Here is a 10,346-nt window from a genome sequence, read left to right on the forward strand (position 1 = left end):
AAAGAGTTATTATGAGCGACTGGATCACGTGACCGAGGGGCCGAGGAGCCCCATGAGCTGCCGTCGGGAGAGCTGGGGAGAGCTGGCGTGTAGTGCAGGCCACACCTCAAGGCCAGGCAGTGGGGAGCCCGGGGGATACGGCCCAGTCTACCCCTGAAGGCTCAAGGGCGGGGGGGAAGTGGACGTCTCAGCTCTCACACAAAGAGCAGACTCCTCCTTCCTTGCCTTTCTATTCTGTTCGGGCCCTCAATTGGTTAGGTGATGCCCACCCACCTTGGAGAGGGCCAGGTGCTTTCATCCGTCCACCAACTCATGCTAGTCTCTTCTGGAAACACCCTCACGGACACTACCAGAAACAGTGTTTTGGGAATTCCCTGGCAGTCTAGTGGTTAGGACCCTGCGCTTCCATTGCCAGGGGCTCGGGTTCCATCCCTGGTTGGGGAACTAAGATCCTGCAAGCTGCACGGCAAGGCCGCAAAAAAAAAAAAAAAGAAAAAAGAAAAAAGAAAAAAAATCTTAAAAAAAGAAAGAAAGAAACGAAATGTTTTACCAGCTCTCTGGGCATCCCTTAGCCCAGTCAATCTGACAGATAAAATTAACCATCATGGGTGTGTGAATTCAGAGAGCATCATACCAGTCCAAACCCAGCCATGTCTAACGTCTGTCTTTACTGTGCACTTGGGTGGTGGGGAGACGTTAGGAACCGACAAGGTGTTGAAGATCTTCAGAGGGAAGTTCACTGAATTAAAGACGTTTCATGGGCTTTGCACCCTGCTTTAATTGGGTGTGGGGTCAGACTCCACCCCAGAGTTTCACCTTTACATCTAGAGGGAAGGCAGCCCTAAAGGGACCTCAGTCTTGTCCTAAACAGAGGGGTCCGGAGGAGCTGGCCGCCGGGGTAGCTGGGGGCGGGGGCTCCTTACAGCGGTCCTGCTGCAGAGAACGGGCGCTTCCAGGCAGGTTGCGGGGCATTGGGTGTGTGCACGGGTCCGAGCCTTTGCCCTCTGCCCTCCTCACTCCCCCTTTTCTGCTGAGGTAGTGGGACAGCCAGGACTTTTTGTCTAGGTGAACTTTCTGCCTCGTTTCTCACGTGAAATTGACAGCGCGGGTGCTCTGTGCCCTGTCACCTTGCGGCACGGCCATTGTGCCCGGTTCTGGGGCTTTTCCACTGCTGAGGGCGCTGCCGAATGCAGGCAGCCCTCTGGCCTGTTGTGTTCCACGGTAAATATACTTATTCATTTCCTTGTTTTTTTAAAACATACCTCTTTACACACACTAGTGTGTGTCCTTTTGTGCTTAAGCAGTGACTCACCCAAAACTTTAGGAAGGAACTCAAATGTATCATGAGTTAGTGTGTCCTGAGAACCGTTTTTCTTTTAATTTAGTTTCTCAAGAGCATGAGACTTAAGGTCCTCTAGTCATTGGTGAGGGGAGCCCAAGCTGGGGAGCCCCGGCCACGGCTTCTGAAGTAAGAACAGTGATGTTCAGCCTTAGCGCTCGGAAACTCAGGCCAGATGTTTACATGTCTCTGGCTTTCAGCACAGAGTTTTCTGTTTCCGGGATGAGATAAGATGCAGTGAGTGACTGCTGATGCCCAGTCTCTGAAACAGCTGCAAATGGTTAACGTATTTCCCTGTCTTACTATAAAAAACACCCTGGTGTTTTCAAGGGTGAGGAGGGAACTACCTTTTCTCGGCTCTGAACTGACTTTGAGAGGGCTGTTGAACCTTGGCGTTTCCGGGTTGAGGACCTGCCCGGCTCCCGGCCTTGCTGGGAGCAGGAGAAGGGCGAGGCCATCTCCTTGGCCCTTCCCCTCCCAGGCCTCTCCGTTGACTCATCTGGCCCGTGACCCAGAGACCCCAGGGTGGACGTGTTTTTGGTGTGTATCTTGGAGCCGAGGTCTGTTAGTTCACGCAAGGCCAGTTATCACACAGACTTTTAAATTGGAGAGGCCTGAGAAAAAATTCCCATGCTTTATCACCTGTGCTGCCTGGGGCCTCTCTTACGATGCTTCAGAAGGACTCGGAGAGTGGGTGCGGTAGGCGTTGCGCAGGTCCCCGCCTTACCCCCTGCCCAGCGCTTTAGCAGAAAGAGTTGAAGGAATAAATGGTACAGTGAACTCCTGAGTCCCTTTCTGTTCTTACAGCTTTTGCCGTATTTGCTTTGCTGCTCCCTGTCTGTGTCTGCTTGTTTCTGTTTCTTTTGGCCATGCCTGGCGGCCTGTGGGATCTTCCTTCCCTGACCAGGGATTGAACCCGGGCCACTGCAGTGAAAGCGCTGGGTCTTAACCAGTGGACCACCAGGGAAGTCTCTGCCTGTTACTGTTGTCACCAAACCGTTTGAGAGCAAGTTGTGATGTGGCCATTTACCCTAAATTCACCAGGGTGCATCTCCTAAGGAGGGCATAGCCGGAACGTGACGGTCAAGTCTGCACAGTGACCATTGGTACAATCCCGGACCCTTGATTTAACACACGACTGTACACACAGATCACCGGTTACCTCAGTAGCGTCCTCGGTCCTCTGACCCCGGCTGGCGTGTTGCTTTTAGGTGTCATGTCTCTCAACCTCTATTCTCCTGGAATAGCTCCTCAGCCTGTCCTTGTGCGCAGAGGCCCCTTTGTGGTCCTGTCTGGTTCCCTCTGGTTTGATTCGGGTGCATCTGGGGAGGATTCAGCCACTGGGTGACTGTCCTTCCTGCACCCCTCAGAGGCACCTGCTGTCACTTTGTGCCGTTGTCTTGTCACAGGTTGTCTTGGTGATATCTCTGATCACTTTTCAGGTGCCATTTTCTATTCACAGGTATAAGTAAACCGGGGTGGGGGTGCTCGGAGACCGTACGTAACATCTTGTCCCTCCGCAAACGGCGCAGTGGTCTTGGTGTCCCTGTTTACTGTGACGGAGACTCTTGGCTAGTTGTCCTTCCCTGTGATTATTCTGTGTCCGTGTGAAATCATGGGCGTTCAGAAGGTGAGAGTCCATTACTGTCATTCACTCTGATGTTAAGTTGTGCCACTTTGGCAAGGAGGACCCCCTCCACTCTGGCTTCTGGGTCCTTGTGCCACTTTCTGGCTTAGCAAGCTGTCCAAGGCCAGTGTTGTCCTTTCTCTGCCCCGGTTCTGGCGTTATTGTTCTGCCCGCTTCCTTTTAGTGGGGACGGTGGCTGGAGACCAAAGACCTGGCAACATGTGTGCCGTCCTCTCTCAGCCCCTTGGTGGACAGAACTGGGAATCCGGCGTGTGAGTGAAACCGTCCTCGGGGCTGTTCCCTCCTGCCTGTCCACAGGGCCCCGGGGCCCCTCTCGGCAGTACTCTGAGAAATGGAGGTATTTCGGGGGCCGCCAACTGGCTCCACCTTCCTGGGGCTGAGGGAGTAAAGCAGTTTAGGATCAGCTTGAACACAGACCAAGCAGCATGTCACTGGAGGCTCTGAGGAGGGTGCTACCTAGTAATGACTGCTGTAGAACGGTGCGTTGTGACAGAGTGAGCTTTCATGTCAAATAAAATAGGATTTTGGTGTTTAAAAATGGAACGTGGAAGACTGCTGAATAGAAGAACTCTCCAGCTATTTCAACGCAGCCGTTTACCGTATGAGTCCTGCTTAGCAAACATGAATACAGTTGTAACTGAAAGCTAAAGCTCTTCTCCCTGCACTTTATTAGGAAAGTCTTGAAAAGCAGAGGGAAGTTGGGAGACCTGGGCAGTGAGCGGCCCCCCGCCCACCACCAGGTCTGTCGCATTTTGAAGTTACAGCCGTGCACGCCTCCACCTCCTCTCCGTGCACCTCATCACCAAGAGCTCGGCGTTCACCTCCTTCTTTTCAGGTCAAGTTTACATACAGTGAAATGCAGGAATCCTACGTGTGCCGTCCAGTGAGTCACACCTACGAGACCCTGACCTCCTACAAGCCTCAGAACAGGCCTCTCCAGGAGGTTGGGGCCCCACCCAGCCCATCCTTCCCCCCAGCCCGGCCCCCGAAGATGAGTCTCGCCCGTCCCTGAGCCCTGCGCTGCGGGCCTTTGCGGGAGGCTTCCCCCAACCCATGTCATTTGTAGAGTCATCACGTGTGACGTAGACTTCTTTTTAGGGCTGAAGAGTGTCCCACTGTAGGACTGGACCAGTTTCCCTGTCCATCCTCCAACGACCTCTGTCCCCTTGCCCCTTGGGTGCAGCGTGTTAGGAGGAGGTGGTCCCGGGGAGGGTTGGGTCCTCCATCCAGGTAGGAGGAGCAGGCCGCGCAGAGGCCCTGGCCAGGGAGCCACCTGGCAGCTCTCAGGACCAGTGGGGAGGCCTAGGGGCGTGCGGGGTGCCTGGACATCTGGGCCATTTTCATCTCTCAGCTGTTCCTATACATAAAGTTGCCATCAGCCCCCTGTGCAGGTGTCCCTGTGCACATGTGTTCTGGTTTGTCTTGGGTACGAGACTGAGAGTGGAATTGCCAAGTCTCGGAGGAGCACGTGTTTGTTTTTGAGCCACTGAGCCCACCCCCCACCCCACCCCCATTAGCATCGCCAGTGTTTGTAATGCAGCCATTCTGGTGGGTGTGAAGTGGGGCCTGACTGCGATTCTCACGCGTCTTTCCTGGTGGCTGATGGGATGTGCTCAGGCCTCTTCCAAGTGTGTGTGTGTCTCAAGGGGCGGCGTGGCGTGAAGAGCAGCTGCTTGATGGTGGATTGGAATCCTTTATTCGTACACCAGCTCTTCTGCTTAGCTTGCGTTCCAGATCTGTCAGCTGCTCGGGCTTTGAGCCCTTCCCGTAGCACCTGTGCAGTGAAGAGTGCCCGGGGGTGCAGGGGGTGCTCCGCAGGGTTGGGACCGGCGAAGGGGCCGCGGCCTGGCTTGAGTCTGGCCTGGCATCGCTGTGGCTTCTGGTTCCACGGTGTCTGCTGACAAGCCGGTCAGTGGTGTGCGACCACGCAGGTGAGACGCAGGCAGCTGGCCTTACTGGGCGGCACCATCTTCTCTCCCAGAGACCCCTGGTGTCAGGACCACATGTGTGCTGCTTGTGTGTCCTCCCAGGGCCCTGCTTATAGAGGCCCAGTCTGCGTGCCTTGAAGGCTTGGCGCAGGAGGGGCCGTCTGTTCTGGGCTCTGAGCGTCCCTTGCCCACCCCTCCCTGCATCGATGCCGCAGGATTCTCAGTGATGTTTGTTCTTTCCCCTGCAGGTTGTTCTCAGAACACAAACAGAACCTGTGAAGAGTGCCTGAAGAACGTCTCTGTAAGTAGCACAGGGTCAGCATGTGATCCAGAAGCAGACCCGCTGTCTCTGACTCCAGGGCCGCTTGTGTGTCTTCCGGGTTCTGTGGTCTGGGGTTTGTGGAGGTATTTTTCATGACGGCTCTTAACAGCCTTTCTCAGGCATATTAAACCTTCTAGTGAAAGCTGCACATACCACTTGAGCGTTGTTCACTTCCACTCCTGAAATAAAACACGGAAGTTTCACAAAGCCCGGAACTTGTGTGAGCCCCCGGGGCCCGCAGGTGTGAGCAGAGGTGCCCGGCGGCAGGGTGGGGGCCAGGGAGGCGGGAGCACGTTTAGCCCCTCATCTGCGACTGTTGACCTGTGCCCAGGGCTTTCCCACGGGGCTCACTCCACCTTGGAGGCCTCTTGTCTTACAGACGGGCCCCGAGACGCGGCGGGTGTGCTCGGAGCCCTCCCGGACCCAGCCGGGCTCTCGCGGTGCTGAGGGGGCCTCGAGCTGGAGTGCCTGTGCTCGCCCTCCTTGTGTTGGGGTTGGGGGGTGCCCAGGCCACAGCGGGGTGCACACCTCCTCTGAAGGCCTGACCCCCACTCTGAACCCAGACAGGTGAGGTCAGAAGTGCAGATGAAAGCCAGGGCAGACCCCGCTGCGTGCGAATCCTTAATGCACACGGGCTTCCGGAAGGATCTGCTGTTACCCCTGCATTGTTCACCACGTGCATGTACCTCATTAATCTAAAAAACAAGAGTGACAAACAGCCACGACACCACCACAAAGAGAACTTATCCTCCTAGTGAGCTCATATGGCTTTCGGTAAAACTGTCATGTAAAAACGGAAAATTAGGTGTTTAAAACTTGAGCTATTTGAAAATGGTGGATTTCCCAGAAATTGTTAAGCCAGGAAAGAACCACTGAAATGGAAGCTATTCTGAAACAGCCAAATGAAGAGGGCCTCCCTGCTGTTTGTCATTTTGAACACAAGACACCAAGGTGGACACTGTGTCAGTGGCCCTGGGACCCCAGGTTTCACTAAAACATTTTTCTGTAACAGATTTTAACCCTAACTTGGGACCAAAACATGCCATGACTTTCCATCCTGTTAAAACCTCAAAGAAAAAAAACTTAGTAAAATCTTTACCTTCAAGCTTGAAAATATCCTGAACGTCCTGACCTGGGCGGGTTGTTAGGTTGACCCAAACCTCACATCTGTGCCAGTGCCTGCCCAGCTCTGGGCCCCTCGGCTGGTGTGCTGGCCAGGTCTCTGCCGTGCATTCCAGGGACTCGGGCACACCTACCAGGTTTTCTCCAGCTCTGCGGTTCTGGACAGATGCCCTTGCGCTTTAGTTGAATCATCTTTAAGACAGCCAGCAATAAGACAGATGGCTTGGTTCAGTCCTAGAGATCAAATTAGGATCTTTACAGGGCGATAACCGTGGGTGGACACCACTCCAACTATGCCCGGCTTGGTCCCTCCTGCAGGCGGCTGACGCCTGGGTGCTCTGGGTGTTAGAAGGTGGTGCCTCGGAAGGGAGGCCAGCATCCGGGCGAGGGGAGCAGGCCATGCAGAGGCCCCGGGTGAGGACCAGCAAGGAGGCCGCGAGGCCAGCAGGGCGCCTGGTGGAAGGGGTTTGAGTGAGGAGGGCCTTGGTGGGTTGGCGGCGTTGAGCCAGTGTTGGGAAGGGGTCAGAGGGGGGACAGCAGTGTGGCCGGCGGGGCTGGCGCAGGTCGGACCCTGGCCCGTCTGCCCTTCAGCATTTACGCGTCTGATGCCCTGTCATTGCCTCTTGCAGTGTCTTTGGTGCAACACTGACAAGGCGTGCTTGGACTACCCGGTGACCAAAATCCTGCCGCCCAGCTCTCTCTGCAAGCTGAGCTCTGCGCGCTGGGGCGTGTGCTGGGGTAAGTCACTGTTCCCATTGGCTTCTTGCAAAACCAGTGCTGTTTTGAAAATTCCGGTTGTGCTCAGTTAACGTAAGCTGCCAGGAGTGGGGAGGTGGGGGAGGCCGGTGAGAGCTGTGGCGTCTGGGAAAGTGGCCGGCCCGGGTCTGGAGGCTGCCCGGAAGGCCACGGCCTAGGCTCTGTTCTGCAGGCATCTCCCCACGTCCCGGGGCCATGCGGGTGGCGTGTCAGCACCTGTCTCAGTGTCGTACCCTAACCTGTACCCTAACAGGTACCCTAACCCGTTGTCATACCCTAACCTGTACCCTAAACCGTACCCGTTCCCTAACCCTAACCCTTACCTGAAGCCTTACCCTAACCCGTACCCTAATCCTAACCCGTCACTAACACTAACCCGTACCCTAACACATACGCTAACCCTAAACCCTTGTCATACCCTAAGCTGTACCCTAAACCGTACCCGTTCCCTAACCCTAACCCTTACCCTAAGCCTTACCGTAACCTGTACCCTAATCCTAATGCATACACTAACGCTAACCTGTACCCTAACACGTACGCTAACCCTAACCCTAACCCTAAGCCTTACCGTAACCTGTACCCTAAGCCTTACCGTAACCTGTACCCTAATCCTAACCTGTACACTAACACTAACCCGTACCCTAACACGTATGCTAACACTAAACCGTTGTCATACCCTAACCTGTACCCTAAACCGTACCCATTCCCTAACCCTAACCCTAACCCGAAGCCTTACCCTACCCCGTGCCCTAATCCTAACCCGTACGCTAACACTAACCCATGCCCTAACACGTACGCTAACCCTAAACCGTTGTCATACCCTAACCTGTACCCTAAACCGTACCCATTCCCTAACCCTAACCCTAACCCTAACCCGAAGCCTTACCCTAACCCGTAGACCACTGCGGTGCACTGGTGGACACCGGGCTGTGTGCGGGCTGCCGTGTGCTCCCACGTGGGCTGGACACAGACACCCACCTGCCCTGGGCGTGCGCTTAGGAGCAGACTGCTGACTGGCACCCTTTTCATGTCTAGCCTTAGTCGGTGGGCCACACGTTTCTCAAGAGTGGCTGCCCCAGTTGATGCCACTCCAGGCAGCATGGGGGCACACGGGCTCACGGGGGGTGAGCAGGGGCGCTGGGGGGCAGACTTTGTAATAACAGGAGGGTGCGGTACCCCCGGTTCCTGAGAGAAGGTGCGTTAGCCTTGTTGGGTTTATTCCTCGGGCCTGCAGGGAGCACGGGAGCCGAGTGGGTGGGGCCTTGCGGTCCACCCCGTCGGGGCAGCACCTCACACTAACTCAGCCCTGTGCCACAGGTGCTTTTATTCTTACAAGTAACTGTAGAATCATCTTAACCAGTTCTAGACAAAATTGGGGCTGTGATTGTAACGACCTTAAATATACACGTTCAGGGGACTAGCACGGTGGTTCGGTGGTTAAGGCTCTGCGCTTCTACTGCAGGGACCTGGGTTCGATCCCTGGTCGGGGAACTGAGATCCCACATGCTGCACAGCTCAGCCGAAAGACAGACAAACAAAAACACACACGTTCAGTTGGAGAAGAGCAAGATATTTAAAGTTTGAACCCTCGTCTGGGAACGGGTGTCTCTCTCTGTTCAGGTCTAGTATGTCCTAGGGTAGATTTCTCGGAAGTAAGCCCATAGTTTAGTTTCCCATCACGGTGGGATTTCTGTTTCTGTTTTATAACTGGGTTTAGCTGCTAATCAGAAAAGCTCTTGTGGGGGTAGGTGTATTTTAGAGCCAGCTGTCTCACTGGTCTCATGGGTTTTTGTTTTTTCTTGGTTTCTTTTAAATTTTATTTTATTTATTTATTTTGGTGGCACTGGGTCTTAGTTGTGGCTCGCAGGCTCCATAGTTGTGGCATGCAGACTCTTAGTTGCAGCATGTGGGATCTAGTTCCCTGACCAGGAATCAAACCCACATCCCCTGCATTGGGAGGCTGATTCTTAACCACTGTGCCACCAGGAAGGTCCCTCGTCGGTTTTTAAAGTTGATTGTTCTCGGGACTTCCCTGGTGGCACAGTGGTTGAGAATCCACTTGCCAACATAGGGGACACGGGTTCAATCCCTGGTCCGGCAAGATCCCACATGCAGCAGAGCAACTAACCCTGTGCACCACAACTACTGAAGCCCATGTGCCTAGATCCCATGCTCCACAATAAAGAGAAGCCACCACAATGAGAAGCCTGCGCACCACAATGAAGAGTAGCCCCTGCTCGCTGCAGCTAGAGAAAGTCCCCGTGTAGCGACGAAGACCCAACACAGCCTAAAATAAATAAATTTTTTTAAAAAGTAAATAAAAATAAAGTTGATTGTTCTCGAGTTCTCTAGTCAAAAAGTTACGCCACCTGCAGTGGCAGTGTCCTGTTACTACTGTATCTTGCAATTCTGGCACTTCCAGAACAGGTCAGAGGAGGAAAAACCACATGGTTCAAAGCTCAGAAGGCAGAGCGAGTGCTGTCACACTGGCAGCCTGAGGGGGGCTGGGGGCACCGGGGCACTGGTGTCTCCCTCCCCGACCCGAGGAAGAGCTCTCATCTTCCAGACCCCAGCCCACCCCACCTCCCCCCAACCAAGAAACCAGTGGCACCCGAGCTTAGGAGCTCTGAGCTCTGTGCGGCAGGAGGCTGTCTTGTGATGGTCGCACCGCTGCCCAGGGTGGGGCGGTGGTAACTGGAAGGTGTCAGCCTGTCCTGTGATAGGCTCTGGCTTGAATGTAGTGGAAAAATACCGACTGACTGGTTTTAATTTGTAAATCCTCAAGAGAAGTTGGAAAGAATTGCAACTTGTTCTGAGTGTGTTTGGTCTGGACAGGAAATCACAGTCACCGTTTTCCAGCCCCTGGGCGTTGGCCTGGGCCGCAGCTCCAGCTGGTGCGCTGCCCGCGTGGGCAGACGTGTGTCCTGCTGGCAGCAGATGAGAGGCTCTGGTCTTTGACTTAGATAATCACGGAAGCCGCGTTGGGCTTAGCATCCGATTGCGTGAGATTGAGTTTCAAGTGTTGTAGCAGCTGAGTGCACTGCGGAGCTTCTCTTTCTTCCTGGTTTTGTTAACTTTTCTCGGGTTGGAAACAGCCTTTCAGCATCAGGCGATGAGAAAAGCTACCTGTTGCTTCAGGTTGATGGAAATGGTGACTAAGTCACAGAAGCAGGCTGGAGGAAGGCGGGGGCGGTGGCGGGCGTCCCCGGCCCGTCCTGCGTCCCCCCCCCC

General features: G+C 54.6%; 1 protein-coding gene across 1 annotated transcript in view; it reads left to right on the forward strand.

The window, feature by feature from the left end:
- The first annotated feature begins 2,954 nt into the window (after window positions 1-2,954).
- The window catches only part of PTTG1IP (PTTG1 interacting protein), a 10,532-nt gene continuing 3,140 nt past the window's right edge, over window positions 2,955-10,346 (forward strand). Inside the window, exons 1-5 of the mRNA XM_007452508.1 lie at window positions 2,955-2,969; window positions 3,823-3,930; window positions 4,759-4,918; window positions 5,164-5,216; window positions 6,989-7,097. Coding sequence (XP_007452570.1) covers window positions 2,955-2,969; window positions 3,823-3,930; window positions 4,759-4,918; window positions 5,164-5,216; window positions 6,989-7,097 — 445 coding nt within the window. The remainder of the gene's footprint in view (window positions 2,970-3,822; window positions 3,931-4,758; window positions 4,919-5,163; window positions 5,217-6,988; window positions 7,098-10,346) is intronic.

Source organism: Lipotes vexillifer, unplaced genomic scaffold (assembly GCF_000442215.2).
Source record: "Lipotes vexillifer unplaced genomic scaffold, Lipotes_vexillifer_v1.1 scaffold545, whole genome shotgun sequence".
NCBI classification, from domain to species: domain Eukaryota; kingdom Metazoa; phylum Chordata; class Mammalia; order Artiodactyla; family Lipotidae; genus Lipotes; species Lipotes vexillifer.